Genomic DNA, 21642 nt, shown 5'->3' on the forward strand with positions numbered 1-21642 from the left:
TTTAGATCCCAGAGCTTCAGCTGGAAACTGAATCGTGGGTTTTTAACTCTTATGTGAGTGATCTTGTTCACATTACTATTCACGTGCCCGACGAGGGGAACAAACCCTGCAATCAAGGGTAAATATGAAAGAAACCCATAATTTTTACCATATCATTTTATTCAACTTTAATATGGTTTCCATTATTAACTTCTAAAACAAAATGATTTCCAGTTTAGAAAACAATGCACTGACCACATAATTCCTTTTCCATTTTATACAGTTATACAAATATTCTAAATACACATTTTGTCAAGATGGTGGCAAATAAGATTTAACTGTACAGTACATAAGGAAAGAAAATATTTTAAGCATATTTAGAAGCAATAGAAATGTCTATACAAAAGAAGCAAAAATGGAATAAAATTTTATATTTAAAGTATTGCAACAGTCCCACAGGTTTGTAACAAAAATGTCTTTGCACAGTTCCTCACAATGCCCCATTAATAGCTAAAGCAAGACAGCCATTTTTAGAAAATAATGTTTCAAAATGCTACACATGGTACTACTGTTTGCACAGTCTGATCAAAATAACCATCTACTTGGAATCAGGCAAAACTTAGGAGGAGATATACCAACCGACTTTAAAATTATCTGTATAAAAGTCATTGCACATTATTTTACTCAGTTGTTTGAAAAGTAAAAAAGTGTATTTACAAAATATTTCGCAGACAAAATTATAAAGTGAAAGGATAACATGTAACACGTCTTGATACTGACAGTTCAAGAACACACACTAATGGTTTTGTCGTTAAGAGGTTTTCAGTGCTCCTTCCTCCAGGAAGTAAACTTGACTTCTACTTTGAAATGGATATGGATTTACAAGATGTCACACGTAGCTATTTCAACATCAGCATTATAAAACAGTATGTTAGAAACATGAAAGAAAGAAGAAATTTGTACATCTTAAAAAGTGAGCTATTCATAGATCAACAGATGTTTGTTTTTTAATTTAGTTAGGATAAGCGCTCATTATTCTTCAGATCATAAACCCGACAGTTAAAATGGAAATCCTGGACTAGATGAGAATTGAAAAAGCACCATGCACAATAGTCTTAGTGTGGTAAACACTGAAGAAAAAAAAAATAGCACCTGGAATCCTGTAACACAGAGCATTCAAAACTGGTCAAGCAGCTGGCGAAGATACGGCGCCTTTGACAGTTCCCTGCTTACTCTGGAGAGCTTGAAAAGTACGGGACAGTTGAGGGAGACGCACTGGATCTGTCGATCAAAGCAGCCTGTGCAGTTCTTGCATATCTAGAGTGTATGTAAGAAAAAGCAAACCAGGTTATTTTAAACTTGACGCAGGCAAGGCATAAAGCACTTGGGACTTTTAAGTCCCCAACATTCCATCAGCACAACAGGCACAGCCCTACCAGCACCAAGCTTTTCCCCAACATGGAGGCATCCAGAGCAGCTCCATTCCCTACTGCAGCCTCTCCTGCCACTGCCAGATGTTCCTTTTGCTGCTGCTCCTGCTGCTGGGCAGCAGCTGCCACCCACAGTGTATGGGGCAGAGATCAACAGCGTGGCTGCATAGCTTGTGTTTCATTCTGGCTAATTAAGTTCTACTCCTGTGCAGCAGCACTTGGAAAAATAAGGTAAATGAGTGGGTTTAAGTGGGGCGGTGTGTTACACTGGTGATAAACTTATCCTGTATGAAAGCTTCCCAGTGAAAAGAGACAAAACTGTTACTCTCCATGCAGGAAAGGGACTTAATAACCTACTCCTGTTTCAAGATAAGCTTCAATTAGAGTTTTACTTTTCAAGTCAGAGTTAGTCAATCCCAAGAAAGACAGACATAAGAAGGCAGTTTCCACTGCTCTCCTCCTTCGTGGAACTACTCATTATGGTAGTTAATGCTGCTTGAAAGTACTTCTAACATGAGATACCTGATAGAAGAAAATAGCAGTAGGCACAGGTTTCCCCCAAGGTTTGCTCTTTTATTTTTAATCCTTTCCAGTATCTGCCACCTCCGATGCTTTTCAAGAAAACCCGAGGGATTTGCTTCCAAACACATTTGTGTTTTGTAACATCAAAATGTTACACAAGGTTGTCCAACAGTTTGGATGGTTTGAACAACAAATCAAAATCATATCCTTTGCTTTTAAAATTAGTTTTCCTTCTTTCTATGTCAAAATTACTTGGTTACCAGCGACCCTCTCAGCCAGACCCATATCAACACTGAATCCCTGCAGACCAGAAACTCAAACTGACAGTTGTGGGAGAGAAGCAGCCCCTCTTGGCCAGGACCCCACGCAGCACCTCAGAGCACAGCAGTCCTTTGACCTCCAACCCTAACCAACAAGGAAGAGGATTTAAACAGTTTGTTCCACATTTGCAGCACCTAAAACCACTGCAGAAATAAATCCACCTCGTTCTTTTGAAAGAGGCTGTGGCTGGTTTGAATGCAAGGGTCCCAACTACATGGTATGAGGGACAGTTTCACCTGTGTAGAGGGCATGCAGTTTTTAAGTGCGCTTTAAGATAGTGTCTGATTCAGTGTTACATCAGTTTTCTGCTGGCTCCAGCATGTTTATAACCTAAGAGGGCCAAGAATTTAAGCTGTGAAGGACAGCTACATCTTCATATTAAAACACGACTTTAAGATGCTCTTAAAGAGAGGCAGAATCATCATACACTGTCTAGAAGGGAATCCCACGCCTGGCTGATCTGCTGCATGCTGCAGGGAAAAGAGAATGTTCCCATCAAAACCACTGATCCTTCTGTGGGGCTGGACCAAGTTGCCAAGTTCTGGTTTATTTCAGAACAAAAGGAATGTAAAAGATACAGAGCACCAGAGGAAAACTGCAGAACACACTCCACCTTCCTTTACTGCCATTCATAATGCAGAGCAGAGCAAATATTACAAAAATACAGCAAAATATAGAATTCCACACCTTAGTAATGCAATATTTATGAACAGTGAATTATAATGGCTCTCTAGCAACAAAGCCCCATGGGAACCTATCAAATCAATGCCTAGGCTACAGGAACATTCATATCCCTGCAATTCAGACAAGTCTTTAAAATGGTGTATGTACTAGTGCTAAAAATCAATTTTAACAGAAATAATTATTAATTATAAAACATGACAGTACAAAAATTAGGTGAGGCCATGCATGTTGCTGCAAGGGGAGGCACTGTGCTTTGCCATGAAGTATTTGTGAGCACAGTCAGCTACTCTCTTAATTGACTTCTAGCTCAAGGAAAAAAAATAGCTTGGAAAATTCCTATGGAGAAGAATGGCAACAAGAAAACCTCCAAGCTAACGTACATCCATGTTAGACATATATACATTTCTGGGACAAGCGTTAATTGTTTAAGTGCAAAAAGGATGACTCTTTCAAACTTTTGCAACTCTGCAATCACGGTCGTTGTAAAAAGGCACCTACAAACCATGTCAGGATACTCTTAAAAAAACAAAAAGAAAAGGAGAAAAGCATCTTCTGTTCTGAGCCCCCCTCTTTGCCTTCTGCTTTACGCAAAGCTAAGGAGTGTAACAGCTGCTATGCTGCCTTTGACAGCCACGGGAAAAGCAAACAAGCTGTAACACATTTAACACCCGGACTGTACTTCCCATTGCTGTTGGGGATATTCAGTAACACGTTGCTTTGAAATTTCAGCTGACAGACATGTGACAGTGCTTTAATCATACCTTGACCAGCTGTTCTTGCTTACGCTCCAGCTCTCGGATTTCTTGGTTGAGAATCACTGCCACATGCTGTGGCTGGCTTCTGCATTTATTACAAATCCCATATTGGGTCAGTTCATCACACACGGGACAGTGTAAGGTCGTGAAATACTGGGAAATTGTGCCTTTGCGTCCTTCTAGCTCAATGCGGGCAGTCGAAGCAGCTTTTTGAATCTGATAAAAAAAACAAATGAAGAGGTAATGAACTTCCAAGAGAGCAGCTTGCCTTATTCCTCAATTATGTAGCCTATTTTTTTTTTTTAAAAGGAGCGTGAAAGTGCAACAGAGCCTGCAGGGCATGGGTTTGTGCATAAATTCTGAACGTGGATCGCATCATTCTGAAGAGTGCAGCACTTGCCCTGAAGTCAACAGAACTCATCCACACCTATTTCACAGGGAATCTCACCAGAAAAGTGAAAGAGTAACCAAAGAAATCCTCCATCACATATTAAATTCCTGATCTCATCTCAGACTTTGTCTTCTGCAGCTGTTCCTTCATAGGTGCTGATCTGTTTCACATCCAGACGTGCCCTGGCTGCAGTCCTGGTGGCTGCCATCCAGATCCTGTCTCCTCTCAAGTTTCTGTGTTGGTGCAGTCTTGGTCACAGACCTGCCACTGTCCTTTGGTCCGCGGCTCTAGCTCGTGCTCCGATTTCCCTGGACAGAGCTCCATCACTGCCCCCTCACGCCCAGGAAAGTTTGCTCTCTGCACTCACTCCTGGTGCTGCACGATACATGCTTTGTTTTATCCTTCACTCTCCCACTTCAAACACCCAGCTGCTCTGCTCCCCACGACCTCCTTGGTGCTCCCTGGCCTTGTAAAAGAGTCAGGGCTCTTTTTGCCTCTTCAGAGATACAACAGTTAAGGTGAGTGTCATGGGAAAAGCACAGCAAAGGAATATATCAGGCTATTTTAAAAGTCTGCAGTGAGAAACATGACATACTATTGTGCTGCTAAAGTCCACACAAAGCAGAGTAACCAAACTACACAGATACATTGCCTTTTGTCAGGGGAATCGCAAACTAAAATCCAGCCATCTAACACTTCTCTTCCTGCATCTCTATGATTTCTTTAACTTTTAGAAAAGTCAGTTGTGGCTAGAATTAGTTTAAAATTTTTGGTGATAGAGATTTTTTTTTAAAAGTGTTTCTGCTGATGGGCCCTCTTTTCTATAAAGAGGGAAGACCTTCAGAACACCTTGGGAAAACAGCATCTACTGAGTTCCAGCATCTACTACAGAGAGATTGAAAAGGTGGTGCAGTCAAATAGATGCATCTACAAGTATGCTAAAAATATACTGTTATGGCAAAACATCCTTTTAAACTACACAAAGGGCCAGAATATGGTAAATAGCGGCGTGATCACCCCTGCACAAAAGGGCTGCTCAAAAAAATTGATTTACTAAGTGAAAAAAACCACAAAGAAGACCTAAGAACCAGGTCTGCATGTTTGGGCATCAAACACTGCCTTGTAAAGTAACTGTTGCCGTAGCTTCAGATAAACCTCATTCTGTTAAAAGTCATGATCAACCAAACACTGTACAGATGTACTGCGTTTGCAGTCTGTTTGTTTTCACTTACCCGTGGCAACTCATGGTACCAGCTGAAGACGTCTATGCCAATCAGCGAGAAAACCCTGGCCAGCGGTGGCAGAATCTGTTTGGTGATATAGTACGTAGCATTCAGTCTCAGGTTGGGATCTTGCAGGACTTCGATGGGCCGCCTCACCAGCTGTATCAAAGGCAGTCCGGGCATGCCATACACAATGACGTAGGGCACTCGCTCCCCAACTCGTGGTTCAGAGCGACGGTCATAGGCGAGCATTCTCCTGTTTAAAAATAGCCCTTATAGTGCATCCAGAGACAAATCCGTTGTTATTTAATTTGCTTGTGAAGTTCCCCCATCTTATATTAGTAGCTCTCCAGATGACTGAGGATAGTGTCTATTATGAAGCACAAGACTGAGTTGTTTCATTTTTAATTTGTCTCATGATTAGATCCAAATTTAGAAGTTAGAACATGAGCCCTAAGGATATCTTCTGTTTCAGGTTGCTTGGATTTGCACACAGGTTGCATTCTAGCTACCCTGTCCTTAGAAAAATTTTAATAAAGAGCAGCCAGAGTACTTAAAAGAACTCAGGCACCCAGAAATCAATTTGAAGCAGGTTTCAATCTTGGACATGAATTTATTTTATTTTAAAAGCATGGCTTAATTTGAAGACCTTTTATATTAAGCAAGGTGGCAAAATGTGCCAGCTCACGTTATCTATTACTGATAAACAATACTGACAGGATGAAATAACTCTAAGTAAGGTACTTCTAAAAAAATTAAAAATTATGTCTGGTAATGTATTTCATGGCACCAAGAGACATCGCTACTACCCTACTATCTAATATCTCTGAGTGATGGGCAATCTTGGAGAGGACAAAACATTGTATAAAAACCAAAGCAGAAGTAACAGCAGTGAACACACCATCATGGTGTGCTGACAACAGACTTCACTCTTTATCATGTGTGGCTTTTCCCAAGCTGACAAAATGGCTTTCTAGGACTGATGCCTGATCTCTCTTCACACACAGAATAAAGTCAGAGCCAACTGCTGCCACAAGAGCAGGAGACATCTCACTGCTACCCAAAACTTGGCAGTACAAAGGTCAAGAGGAAAAAAAAAAAAAAATCCGCGATTATGACTTAATCTCTCTACCTGGTGATCTCCAGCGCTGGCACACAGGATCCAGGCCTGTAAGCTGAGCTCCCTCTGTACTCTTTAGCAAAGATGAAGTCTTGCATGCTGGCTTTTCCTTCCAGTAACTTCATGCATTGATTCTGAACGTACTGTTTGATCTGACTTATGTCCCGTGTTTCAAATAGCAGCTTGATAGAACACTCAAGTATCTTTACAACCAAAGGAGAAAGGTAAGAAAAACATGTATGTTTAACTGAAAGAAAAAATTAATTCTAAGTAATTCAATAAATTATATGAAAATATTAATATATGGCTTAGAAAAAGTATAAATTAAAATGACAACAGGTTGCATTCTCTGCCAAAGACATTCATGAATACATTACTGGACAACCTTCTTCTCTGCTTAACACAACTTTCATGGCAAACTCTGTCACTGAGACTGTTTCAACAGTTACAGAGGCTTTCCTGAGTATGACAGAAGATGTTCTTTTTCCCATCACCTAAAAAATTTTGCCATGACTTTCTGACCACTTCAGCAAACAAAATAATTTGGATTAGAAAGAAAAAGGGAAGTAAATCCTTCTAAGAGGTTACCTTTCTTACTGGCATAAATTTGTTCTGACATGATTAAGAACGAAAGCCATTTCTTTTTAATCTCCTAATGCAAAGCTTAAAATAAATAGGCAAGGAAGTTTATTTTAAATGAATTCTTAGTTAAATTAGATTTATGTAAGTGAGCTATTTAGTAGACATATCAGTGTGCTTCACACATATTGGAGTAATACTTCCAGTTGAAGTGAACTGGATCAAGAATGGTTGTCTAGAGAGTTTACATGGGGCTGAGGGCTTTTTATGTGTTTTTAGGGGCTGAAAGATTGTTAAGATGGAAAAGAGCAAGTTCTTGTAATGCTGTACAAGATCTTCAATTTATCTTTCAAATGGCTCATACAAGAAAAACAGATGAAGTCTCAGACAGCTCACAAAGCAGAAATGACAAGAAAGGATAAATATACAATGAAATAACAGAATACTATCATTTCATTCAGGAAGAAACATATTTTACCTTGGAAACAGCAGGACAGGAGTCCCTTCGGACTGTCTCTATGCCTTTCGCGTCAAATACTGGGTCCTTCTGGTCCAGTGTTTCATACATGTAACCCACGTACCTCTTTTTAGTTTGCAGGACACATGGCAAGTAGACCTAGAATATTTGGAAACAAGATATCCCAATCTGGCACGTGCTGGGAATATACGGTGTCTCTGAACACTGAGATTCTTTTAAATTATGAAACCAAATACACTAGATCAAAGCACTACTAAAGAATGGCTGAGGAAGTTGGGATTCAGTGGTGTTCCACTCTTAAATCACTTCATATTTCATCTAGCTGTAAAGGCGAAGACACGTGAAGCTCAGATGAGAAGTGTATAATTTGTTTCAAGTACCGTTACTTTTCTGGATTGCATCTGTCAGCTTTTTTAATGTAACTTTTTCATCTCTCTTTCTTAAAAAGACAACAATTTCATTTTAAACATCAGAGAAGAAAACTTTCCCAGCAGAAGTAGTGGCTTTGAACATTCTATTTTCAAACTTTATCTAATTATGAGGCGCCTAAGATCTGCCAGTATCTTGATTTAGGGAAAGCATGCTTTTTAAATGGCTATGCTTGGAGAACAGTTTCCTCAGGAATGGATTTTTAGGGTCATGGTCTCTTTTGCTTGTTTCCTCCAACCTCTTATTGTATTCTTCATTTTGTCAGTATTCCCTGACCACTTCTAAAAGAAAGAATGGGGAATGATTTCTTCCCAGTATTACTAGAATAACACCACATCTTCCTGGCTCTTGTGGAAGAGGGAGCAGTGAGTTTAGATTGCCTCAGGCTGCAGAAGGTCCTGCATGTAGGTGTCCCACTGCTTGAACAGATGCTCCAGCTTTGAAGCACTTTTTTCCTCCTGTGCTATAAGGCCACCCTAGAAGACTATGCAACATTTTGACCCGCAGGTGAATGAGGACACTTGAAGTGAAGCACTTGGACATATTCTCAAGTATATCCTTGCACCTAGTATTTTTTCTGGCTAATTACTCCTTTAGGTTAATGACACAGAATTGCCTCAAAGTGGGTCCCTGGGCATTAGTTAGTGAAGAGAAGTTGCTGTGCCTTCCACAGGTATCCTGACTTTTCTTGCTAATATTTTTCTATTGTATTTCCCACAAAAAATAGCAATTTGCTTAAAAATTCTGATTGAATATGAACTGATTGCTAATGACTTGGCAACAATAAAGTTCCACCAAAATTAGAATCAGATTGTCTTGCTCTTCTACAAAACGCTTATTGTCGTTAACACTTCTTCCAAAAGCTTACGTTTTATTTGTATATGTATCACAAGGACATGTCCTCAAGAGTGCTAAGGCTGCCTGAAGAATAAATACCAGCCCTGTGACTAATGAGCTGGAATCTCTTCAAAGGACAGTGAACATTATCAGGTTGCAAATGTTAGTTTGATTGTGTGTATATAATAGAAAACTGAGGGAACTATTTCCAAAAACTGGTCAAACAGGCATTTCCAATGGCCTGGTGCTGCGCAATAGGACACCAGGCATTCTGATGTGAAATTGGGGATATTTCTTTTTGTTGTTCATGCTGCAGCACTTCTCTGACAAGGTCCCTGAGGCACTAAGGAGCTTGCAATATACCTGCAGAAACAGTACAGCGTGCAGCTGCCAGATATCCTTATGCCATCTCAGTGTCCAGAAATAACAATGCTTTCACCCAACATGCTTAAAGCAAAACATTTTCCTTTTACCTTTTCAAACTTCAGTTTAACAGGTTTGGGGTTTGTTGCTGTTACAGCCTCAGCAATTTCTTGACCAATCTTAAAAGACTGCTCCTTTGTGGCTCCTTTCAAGAGTACAAATATGCTACGAGAAATCAGACAGAGGGAATAAGCACAAATCTGTTCAATATAGTTCCTGAAACTTATAAGCTATAGATCTTCCCTGGAGGTAAGGCAGGCATGTTGTTATCAATTCTGTTCCCTCCTTTCAGCTAGAAAAGCAAAAAACCTGAGAAACTTTGGTGTTTAGTATGAAATCAGGAGTGTCAAAAGCATGATGAGCGCTGTGACTCTCTGGTGAGGGCAGGGGACGTGACTGCACCCAGGCATTGCAAAACCTGAGAGAACTGGGAAGAGCTCTGTGTACACCCTCTTTCCCCACTACACGCAACAGGATTTTACTTCCTCTATCCAACAATTTATTTTTTTTTTGTTGATGCTGCTATGAATTTAGTATCTTTGATATTTCAATTCTTTCATCAAGTCTGACTGAAATCCAGTCACTGGATTCTTAAGGAAGGACAGCTAGACAAGTTTTGTTTCCCGTGGCTGAAAAATTAATCCAAGCCCAGCACCAGAGATGGATATGTCTAGAGCACAGCTGTAATTTAGATGAAAGACTGACTGAGAAAAAGGAGATATTTACATGATATATTTCAGGATGCCTAACCATATCTTTGTATGCTCTGGTGGTTGCTTCTGAATTGAATTCCACTTCTGAAGCTTCAAATAGTGGCTTCCTCTAAGTATGAGCATACAATGCCTACAGTATTATAAACACTTCATGGTTTTGGCTTTTTTTTAAATGTCAGTAGAAACAGGTACAAAAATACTCATTTGACTAAGACTGACATTAACTCACACCTGAAAAGCACTCGGTGTCCCCCCCCCATTTCTGTTCCACATAATTTTCAAAAGAAGGGAAATCCTCAAAGTGCTTTCTAAAGAGCCCTAAAAGAAACTCCAAGAAAATAAACATTGTTTATTTTGCATATTCTGCAAGACAGTAAGCAAGGGCCTACATATTCTTTCCAGTATGATAAATTCCCCTTGTTGGGACAAAAGTAAAATATATCTATGAAGAAGTACTACAATTTTAAAACACTGTAAGAAGCAGACCACTAATTACCTGTCAGTATCACCATACACAACGCGAGCACCCCATTTTTTTGTATCATTCACCAGTTTTATAGCACGCTCTAATGTTTCTCTGGCTTTGTGGACAATGCTATCCCCAACCTGCAAAGTTAAAGATAAATTGAGAATCTTTATTCTACTACTAACCCAAATACTAGCTCTTGGTAAACATAATGTTTGATCTGTTTATCAAAATTACTATATTGAGACAATATGTTTTATTTAATGGTTTAAATGCATGCAATAAATAAAAAGGTTGCTTACAGTACACTAAAATAGCAAGAAGTACAGGAAGAGTGATCAAAAATTATTAAGAATTAAAATAAAGGAAAATTTGGTTTAAACCTCTTCAGGCATATTAAAGGTATAAGGAGCAAGACAAGATTGCTTAGGTTAATTTTCTCTTGTTTTTGAATTCTCTTGGTTCCTCCTTTAATGAAAAGTATGGAACAGCTATAATGTTATATTTTATTTCCACTATTAGAGCTGCAATCCAATGTCCCTTTGGAGAAAGTTCTACAGAAAAGTCAACTTCAAATGCTCTTTTATGGGAAGATGAAAAATAAGTTTTTTTTTTTTATAAGAAGGATCACAAATAAATCCCAAGTTGCTGATTTTCAGTACTACAAATAAAAATAGCCTTTATGAAGGTATTTAGATTAAATACATTTCAAACAATAATACTGTGGCATCTAGCTATACTTTATTAACATATTACATAAAGTATTAACTATACTTTATTAAGTGTCTTTTCCACATTTTTTCTGCATTTTGTCTGCAATCCTTACCTCAGTGCAGGGCATTCTTCCAGAGAAATTAGCAGCAGTGTAACCAAATGTAAAATTAGCTATAAATTTAAGACCCAGCTGACGAGCTTCGAGCATTCGAGTTATAGCCTTGTCATGTTTATAAGCCTTCATTGACTGTTTTACCATTATCCTAGTCTTCAAGATTTCTTCTAGCATTCTTGGCAGTACACCCTTTCTTACTGAAGGCTGCATAAAGGGAACAAAGAAAGACATTATGTTAAAAAGCCTAACCTAAAAAGTCAGGAGTAAAAACAAACCCCGAACTGTTAGATAATCATTGTTAAGAAGACAAATTAAATTAGCAGGATGCCCTAGGCACCAACGGTTTGGCTCTTCCCACATATATTACAAGCAACCTAGAACACTCGCAAGGGCAGGGTAAATAGCTTCTTGTTCTTTGTTTTCATCAGGCCTGCCAATGCAATGTTTAGATAACCTTATTAACTAAAATGGGACCTCAATACTTTACTGTTTATTCTCAAAATGTGAAATGCTAAAGAAATATTATCTTTTAGGAATTCTGCAAATATTCTTTACTTCAAGTTTTTGGTCTACATTTATTTTCAGTATGCTGGTGATTGGCTAATTATTTGCAAGAGCTCCAGGCCGTATTTATGAATTCATTACAAATCGCCCAGCAATACATATAACATAAAATCAGAACAATTGAAAGCAAGTCAGGGGTTTTCATCTCCTAAGCTACGACTCTTTTACTAGGAAAGCATTCTGTTATAGAGGCAGGAGAAGAATGAAGTGCTGCACGCAGATAATTACTGTTTGATTCCCAAACTGCACCAATAAAATAATGTTTAATTATAGATGAAACGAGCCTTCAGTTTAAAAGAAAGCATAAAGATGACATTTTATTTCCTGAACTGACAGAAGTTCAGCACTCTGATAAATATCAAAAAAAACTGGGAAATGAGAGACTGAACCTCCCCTCTTCTGCCTGCTCTTAACGCAGCAAAATATAAACTATAATATCAATTTGATCTTAAGCTAGGGAGCCAACAGAGAGTGAAAATGTTGGTCACAGTGCTAATACCATTACCTTGACAAAAGCTACTCCACTGGGTGACACTGTGATATCATGCCTAATCTGGTAAAGTAAGTCAGGAGGCACTCTGAGAGATGTACAGCCAAATTTGAATGCATCATATCTAATAAAGAGAAAAATTAAATACTAAGACAATTCATCCACTTACAGCCAGATCGAGCAAAAGCATGAACTCACATTAAAATGCTGGTAACGGCAGCAAGGACAGAAACATAATTATAATCTCAGGCATAAACATACACATTATAATTTAAAATTTCTTAGCTACATGCAAAAGGCTCTAGGAGTAAAGTAGTAATAAAGAGTTAAATTCCAACACACACAATATTTATTAATTCTGTTCTGTGCTAATACATGATACGGGTATAAACTGGAGAGGGGCAGATTTAGAATGGACATTAGGAAGAATTTCTTCACCATGAGAGTGGTGAGGCACTGGCACAGGTTGCCCAGAGAAGTTGTGGCTGCCCCATCCCTGGAGGTGTTCAAGGCCAGGTTGGATGGGGCCTTAGACAGCCTGATCTAGTGGGATGTCCCTGCCCATGGCAGGGGAGTTGGAACTAGATGATCTTTAAGGTCCCTGCCAACCCAAACTATTCTATGATTCTATGGTTTTATGATTTCCAAATGCAGAGTTAGAGGAGGTACATACTCATCCCATAATCCTTGATGGAAACCATGAATGTTTACCAAGTAACTCATTGCATTTATTCTCTTCCTACAGACTCAGCATTTAAAAGCAGAAACTTGAAAACCTGATGGTGACACCTAGCCATCATCACATGCATCTTCCCATTCTTCCAAATATTGTTTTGTAGAGGTAATTATAATCGGCAATTAGATTTCTTTCCAATTAACAGAACTACTGATAGGCTCAGTAAGAAATACTACAAAGAATAAATTACTCTTCATTTTGAATAGTTAAGACCAGAGTGAACTGTTAAAAAGAGCAACCAATTTATTTAGAGACAGTGGAACAATACCTGTCCAATTTTGAAAATATGTAGTGGATTTATATAGCACGTTAACTTATTCTGAAGCAATACTAAGAACTAGTATCACTGCAATAAAGAAACAGGCATAGACACATCAGAGGTTGTTTGGTTTTTTTTTTAAGCAGAATGGCGTGTAATTCTCTATTTAATAGATGTGTACACGTATATGTATGTATACCCCAACAGCAGAGCTTTATAATCTCTATTGTGCAGTAGAAAATGGTGCTATTCATATATGCCCATTGTTTCCAATGACAATCAAGGGTTCTCAGTGTCTTAGAACAGATGCTAAAGCCTCTACAGAATCAAAGTTTGTGAGAAAAGAATAACAACTTACTTTCCTAAGTTTTCAACGTGTCCCAGGCAGGTTGAAAAACAGTAGTTGTATGCAATGACAATGGAAGGATACAAGGACTGGAAATCTAATACAAGAACAGCATTGCTGTAGAAGCGGGATTCTGGTTCCATTATTAAGGGAACACATTGCAGGGCTTTCATTTGAGCTCGCTGCTGGATACTGGGTGTCACAGCAATATAGTTCATTGGTTTTGCAACACGCAGCATCATAGACTCCACACGATACTGCAAAACAGTTTGGATATAATCATTATAGTTTCAAAAAACGCAGAATAAACATGGGTGCATTAAAACTGTGTAAATATGCATTCACATATCCTGAATTTAAAGTATGGAAAACTAGTTTTCACAATAAATAGCCATATTCTTATTTTTAATGTATATTTTCTATCACATACAGTGGAACTTTTCCATGTGTTTCCTCACAATTTATCCCTAGTCACTGAAAATCAATACTTCTGATTTTTATCTATGGAAAAAATAAACACCCAGCTCAGGTTGAAAAAATAAACATCCATCAGGCTGCAACAACATATGTGGATGGCCATGCAACAGTCACTGATCGAACACTTGCTGAACTGTATTTTTGTTAAGACCTGCAGAACGCTGAAGAAGACAATGTATATAATATACAGTTGATGACCATTTTCCTTAAGAATCTGCACAGCAATTCTATTTCAACATATGGGAAAACAGAGAAGTGACATGTGAGTTCTCTAAGTTGATAATTGTGGGTCCAAGCTTTTGACCATAAGAAGTATCTAGAATGTACATTGCAGCAAGAAAACCAAAGGAAGAATCTAAGTCAGCCCACTTCAAAAGTCTGCTGCTTTGTACTGGGTCTCATGCTTTCTCCCTGGTCATGTCACACGTAGTACAGGACGCATAAAATAACAAAACATTTAAGGACTTTCACCTTGTTCAAGACATCACAAAATGTCATATGTGGAGGTAGGAAAGTGAGAGAAAAAACAGCCCTCATTATTTATGGATTATTCAATGCGTTAGTAAGGCTTCACAAGCACTAACAGCCAGGTATTCACTGTGTCCGCTCACAATAAAAAAACCCCAAATAGCTAAAAATTACATATATGGGTGGCAAAGGACTGAAAATCCCAAAATACCAAAGGTCAAGATGATATAATCCTAAAATCCAGTGCTTTGTAAGCAACTAAATCACTATTCAAAAGCCCTCTGCCTGACACAGTACATATTCAATCACTGTACTGAATGGGTCAGGTGTAATTTCTTTAACATTCATGTTATAAATGAACTTATGGAACTAACAGCTTTAACAAGACCCTACCACCTTACGAACAGGATAGGGTTTCAAAGTGTAGCTTTGCAGCAGCGCAAGCATAAGCTGCTGCTGCCTTGCTCTAACTGTGCACTAATCTGTGTCCAGTTGTGAGATCAGATGTATGATGAGATGGTCAGTGACTGGATCTGGCAAGAACTAGAGGTTTTTTTTCTAGTTTCCAGCAAGTTCTTCAATCATATGACCTATAATTTGCAGGTCTATGACCATCTCCTGTTAGATTTGTTTAGTCTTTCACTTAGTGGTGAGGCACTGGCACAGGTTACCCAGGGAAGCTGTGGATGCCCCATCCCTGGAGGTGTTCAAGGTCAGGGTGGATGAGGCTTTGAGTAGCCTAGTTTGGTGGGAGGTGTCCCACGGCAGGGGGGCTGGAACTGGATGATCTTTAAGATCCCTTCCAACTCAAACCATTCTATGATTCTATGATATTCAAGATATCATAATAAAAAAATTGCCTTTAGAAAGGTCTTGTAGGACTTAATAGAAATAAAAATATGGAAAAAATAACTTAAAATATCTGAAATCTGTTCTTAGTACTATTCCATTTTAACACGTTTTTCAGCTAAGAAGAAAAGGAATATCTTCATAAAAGGTAGTGATGATTCTTCTGAGTGAAAAAAAACATTATTTGAGGTGACTAGGAATTGTTGCAACTGCCATCTTGTAATGGCAGTTTTCAGTGGAAACAAACATACGTGCACAGAAGGGAAGAGAAAAGAACAGTCAGGATAGAAAATGCAGCATGTTTCTGTTGCTCACTCCCACTCACAGCCATTTGAGAAAATGACAGGCAGAACAGTCTTTGCGGGCTGCAATCACAACAGCTTAAGCATCTCTATGTTGGCAGTATGCCAGTCCCACCCTCCCTGTCCTTAACTGTGCATTTCTCTTCCCTTGCTCTGACAGCGGTACTTTTCTGCAAACGTGCTAAACCTGATCAGGGAGCTAAACTGGTAAATACTGAACGCCACCAAGGTTCTGCTGCTGCTGCCACCTGTCCCCCCAAAATATTAGGCCAGTACTAGCAAGACCAACAAGAATCTGCATGAGATCAAGAGATGACACAGGCAACTGCAGTCAAAGGAAAAAAAAAGTGGCAATATTTTTAAACTGGGTTAAATTATTAAGGAACTGCAGCTTCAGGCACTCTCATTTCTGGCTGCCTTAAGACAATGCCAGTCTGTTTAGCATGAGTGTTTAGGTTGTCTTTTTGTCCACAGTAATTACTTTGGCAAAGTAATCAATCCTCGTCATCTCAGCTAAATATCTATTAAAATAGAAAGCAAAAAGATAGTAGGAAAGAAGAATTATGGTAGAAAGTAAGGTGACAACAGAAAAGCAGGCACATGTGAGTGAGTGTAGTTGTCTCTTGTTTCAGGTGCTCTTCAGCGTTCATGTGAAGCCACGAAAACAGTCTAGTTAGTCTAGTTGCTCAGAACCTGGGTGATGAAAGCCTTTGGTATTACTGGAAACTTCTGAGGTCTCAAAGAAAAGGTGGTGTAAATTTCAGTCTGTCCTGCACCCTTTCCCTCTGATGCCAGCACCAAAATAACAGAACCAGACACATCTTGCATGACATACGTACATAACAATGCCAGGGCCCTTCTTGCCTTTTCAAATCTCACCCAGAGCTGTGCTTCACAGGAAATGACACTTAAAACATATTTGGTGCATCTCTGTCTGCCCCAAAAGAAAATAATCTCATCTTTCTAAAATGTGCTCAATTATATTTTCTAATGTTTTAAAAACCATTCATTTTCAGACTCATCTAAGTGTGAAGAATACCAACTCAAAGGGAAAAATTACTAACCCCACAGTCAGAAGAAACGACTCACTGGTGTGATTACATTTGGGGCGCTGTATTTTTAACAGCTCTTCTAAATCTTTGAGACTAATCATTCAATCTCTTATTAATGCTTTTGAATTGCCTTTCTCTATGTTTCAATTTCATGTTATGCTAAACAGTCTTCTGTGACCTTAGAAAAATACACATACTGACTGAAAAGATACTGAAGAACTAAAACATTTTGGAAAGACCGTTTTGATTTTGTCAAGTGTAAGAAAATTAAATCTTACCTGGGAGCCTCTTGTTAATACATGTAAGAACTGAATGCCAAAAAGTCTTGCCATTTCACTTGTTCTGTCAATCAAATCCAGTTTGTCTAACAACTGGAGATTCCCACGGACCCGGGTAACATAATGATCAACCATTTTCCACCTGTGAAAGTGAATAGCTCATTATAAACGATTAGGGAAGTGCTGCTCTTTGTACAAAAAAACCGTATTTTTAAGATAGCTTGTTAGAAACCAGCAAATAAAATTTCCTCCAGGACGTTTTCACACCACTCTTTCAAAAATGCAGTGCACATAAACGTACACTTAGGTATTCTAAAGATACACACGGAATGTGTTATAGCAAACTACTGTTAAGGCATGTCTCAGTGAGATGGTATGTACTGTTTTCCTTACTGCCTTAAAGGATTACTGAAACAGAAACTCCAGTTTCTCTTAATCTGTTTACATGTTGTTTTTAACTGAGTAGACTTGCGTGGAAGCATTCTTCTGTATTAAGAATACCAATCTCAGTTGAACATAAATTTGTAATTTCAGCACCAAACCAGGTTTCCACCTAATTGAAGAATGTTTAACTTTTTCAGATACTACATATATGTCACGAGTGATGTTGACATCAGTACTCAGTTGTATGAATTGTTCGTATTGCACAACACCAAATCACTACATGAAAGAGTGAAGCCCAGTGTGATACGTGTCATATAAAGGTTTTTTTGATCAGCTACAGTTACTGTCTTGACATTTTGCATGCTCTTTTGTACTATTTTAAGCCTAGCTTGGTTGACATGCACTGTGCAGTAAACTAGAAATCTGACAGTTGATTACAAGTCGTTCTGATAAATAGTATATACAAAATAGACACAGAACTTCAAAATAGTCTATCTATTCAGCTATGTTAAAAATAAAAATTTGTTCTGCTTTTGTGTGCTTTAAACAGAAAAATCACAGCATAAAATATTGAAGGTATTACTACACAAGAGAACACAGCGAAACAGCAGAGTAAATAAACTCATGTTGCTGCATATAGACTGTTCTAGTACCTAAGCTAAATTGATTATGTCTTCCTAAGATGACTTTAGCTTATACCCATCCAACGTTAGAACCTGACCTTAAAAAGAACAAACAAAATGGATTAATAGATCATTACCTGTAGACATCTGTCTTATTATCAAACCAATCAGACAGAACTCGGAAAGTAAATAAAGGAAAACGTTGATGAAGAACATGAAAGCCCACGTTTTCAAAAGTGTAATTCATTAGATTAACCTAGAAAAACACAGAGGATGTGTTAATGTGCATGATGTCTTTCACAATCTAAGAAATCTCTACTTTTAAAAAACTGTAACAACTAAATTTATTAACTTGTTATTACTAAAAGGTAAACACCTATAGTTAGAAGTCCCTACCTATTTACAAGTCAGGAAAGAATACCCCTCATCAACTGGAAAGAATATGCTAAATTAAGCAGATGACAAAGATCAGGTCTGAATTTGGTCAGAACAAGAATTGTAAAGACTGAACCATATCAGTATTAAATGTCATCAACAGCAAAACAATGAGTAAGTCTGACAGCTTAATTTCATCTAGTAAAAGCATCATACTAGAGAAATTGCTAAAACAGGTAAGCTGTTCTCAAAACCCACAAAGAATTGAAAAGGAATATCATTAAGAAATATTACTGAAAGATAAGGGCTTCAGTATTTTACATTTTAGCAGTATGCAAAATCCATTCTCAAGAAGTGGCAGACTGCTGGATTTGAAGGTATGCAAATAGAGAACAGAAGTTGCCTAAGTTACATGAAATTTTCCACAAAGTCTACATAATTAAAAAAACCACAATAAGTTAAATACATTAACCTTTTAAAAATTTTACCTCATGTCTCATCATTCTCCAAATATTTAAGATAATTCGCCCAACAATATGTATTTCACTCATTGTATCTGATCCGTATTCATCCAGCTCAGTCGCAAATCTGTTCTCTTTCTTTTCATCTAAACACATTAAAAGATAATATATTTAGACAAGTTATAGCACAGTCAAGACCAGATCAAGCCATCCCTCTTTCAATCTGAGCTCTCTAGAAAAATGAGAATTCCTGAAGACTGATACTGATTGCACAAGATTATTTATCTAGCAGTCTTCCACGCAATCTCCAAATAAACCTCCCTCAGGTTTTCCTGCTTTTGCACATCCCTCAAAGATAACTCTTACTTCAATTTCATTGAAATGGCATCCATATTGAATATATTGGTTAAGAATGTTACTTGAAAGCTAGCTGCACACACATTAGTGCACAACACTTAAAAAGAAAAGTGATTTCTGCTCTAAAGAATTTATAACTCAAGGTTTTGCCTATAATGATCCTAAACAGTCAGAACCAGGTCATGGGATAGAAAATTCGGTGCCTTTCATACAGTAAATGCAAACCCATCTCAATGGGAGCAGGTAGACATGAGTTCTGGACAGCTCAAACAGAGAGAGAAGGAAATGAGAAGGAACAAATGTAGAGCAGAAATAGCACTCAATCTTTCTGCGAGATGGCGACTACAGTAAAGATATTCTCTTTTGCTGTCCTTGGGTTTTTTTTCATGCTTTGAAATACCACACAAGAGAAGACAGTCTTTTTTGTGTAAGTTTCTTGAAACTGTCTTTTTTTCAGTCAACCTAAAGGGCTTCGGTTTTGATATTCTTTCCTGAGTTTACACAAATATCTTTTAAATGCACAACAGAGTTTAAAATTCAATATGAAAACACACTGTGCTATTTGATCCACCAGTCTTGTTCCTTTTCTTAGTATAATGGAAGAGAAAGCACTTTGGGGCAATTTTTCCACAGTTCTAAATCCATACCCATCTTTCAACTGTGGGTCATGTACTTTGCCACTACTCATTTATCGGATATCTCTGTGCAGTACCCTACTAATAAAACCCAGAACATTTTGGACAGAGGATACAGAAGTGTGGATACACAGTACTTTAAAACAATGATCACAACTGAGTATATAGTTCCTCAGACAGCTATGAAGCACATTTGCCCTTGAAGACAGAATAATTGCCTGAAATTCTGCAGAACTGCTGTGAAACAATATAACACAGACTAAATTCATACACTGACCTTTCAGATGTGTGTATCAATCAAAATACGGTCAAGAAAACCTATTTGTCATTTATTGACCTTATAAACAAATCAAAGAGCCTTTATGAAATTTAGCAGACCTTTAATACAATTTATCAAAATGCATACCATTTTATTATCATCTTATATTGTTTCATGTTTTTAAAGAGGAAAAACAGCAATTCCTCTTTGCATGTCTGGATGGAAAAAAAGCGCCGCAACAGCAACACTTTTTCTTCTCCTTTTCTTCATTTCCAAACGATGGACCTCCTGTGAAAGTGAGGAACTTGATATTTCTCCCCCCCCTTCATTTTTTTTTTTAATTGGAAGCAGAACTATCAGTTAGCTCTACCTTCTGCAGTGTCTAGCTCTCTTCTGACTTGTTTAGGAGATTTCCTATGTTTCTTAAGCTTGTTGCATGTCTTGCTTGTAAAGACAGGCGACTATATACTGCAGTCACAAGAGAGACACACTACCCTGATGAACAAGAGACTCAGCATGTGATAAGAATTGCAAAATTACAGAAACCTGTACTGCTTTACAACTGTGTGGGGGATATACCACCAGACCCATATGAGCCTCTTTGGATTCTCTTTTAAGAATCATAGAATCACTAGGTTGGAAAAGGCCTTTGAGATGAACAAGCCTGACCGTACCAGTCCACTACTAAATCATACCCCTAAGCACTTCATCTACCTGTCTTTTAAATATCTGCAGGGATGGGTCTCCCAGAAGAAGCAGAACTGGATATTCTTCTGTGAGTGAGATGAAATAAAAAGAAGACTCCTCTCATCCTGTTACCCACTCCCTAACTCAGCTAGGATGCAAAGGAGGAAACAGAAGGCCATGGTGCATACACAAAAAATGCCACTACGCACAGTCACAGTTACTCACTTCTCTTGTGGTGTGTCCTAATGACTCATGAATAGTTCACCTGTAAATGGCAGAGGCAGCACCAGACTCAGCCAATAAAGCAAAACCACAGAGAAGTCCATAAGGGTTGGAAAAACAAGAGGAACATAGACGGGATCAAAACCATGGACAAAGAGGCCACAAAGCAACAGAGAACACAACACTTGTACATTTATGGTCATGCATGCAAGCTCACATTTATAGCATGACAATTTTGGGAGGAGCCCATCAGTGTGAACATTTCCTTATCTCTCTCCTGCAGTTCAGTCAAAAAAGAATAATTGCATACCTTACAATGATGCTAGTTCTTAGAAACATTTTAAGTGTTATGTATTCCACTTCTGGGTGTGCATCTACCATCTGGCACAAGAAAATCAATACTATGAATACCAGCGTTGTGGAGATCATGCCTATATCCTGCATGCCCACTTGAACTTCATGTCCAAAGATGCTGAGGCCTACAACTCTGGTTTCCTTCACTAGAGCTGAACCCATATTGTGTGGGATTTCACAATTTCAGGGAAGGAAGCCTGACTGTGAAATGCATAGACCCAACATTAAGAACCATACAGTTTCCAGAGAAGTAACCTCTCTTCTTCAAGGAACTCTTCCTGAGTA

The 21642-nt window shown here is 38.3% G+C and overlaps 1 protein-coding gene across 1 annotated transcript in view; it reads right to left on the minus strand.

Moving 5' to 3' along the window:
• Positions 1-31: 31 nt before the first annotated feature.
• Positions 32-21642, minus strand: part of REV3L (REV3 like, DNA directed polymerase zeta catalytic subunit) — a 120697-nt gene continuing 99086 nt past the window's right edge. Inside the window, 13 exon segments of the mRNA XM_054061905.1 lie at positions 32-1296; positions 3698-3907; positions 5315-5561; positions 6438-6628; positions 7483-7620; positions 9222-9336; positions 10381-10490; positions 11177-11383; positions 12249-12357; positions 13587-13831; positions 17001-17142; positions 18145-18263; positions 18871-18989. Coding sequence (XP_053917880.1) covers positions 1156-1296; positions 3698-3907; positions 5315-5561; positions 6438-6628; positions 7483-7620; positions 9222-9336; positions 10381-10490; positions 11177-11383; positions 12249-12357; positions 13587-13831; positions 17001-17142; positions 18145-18263; positions 18871-18989 — 2093 coding nt within the window. The 3' untranslated portion in view covers positions 32-1155.

This window comes from Cuculus canorus, chromosome 3, assembly GCF_017976375.1.
Source record: "Cuculus canorus isolate bCucCan1 chromosome 3, bCucCan1.pri, whole genome shotgun sequence".
NCBI lineage: Eukaryota > Metazoa > Chordata > Aves > Cuculiformes > Cuculidae > Cuculus > Cuculus canorus.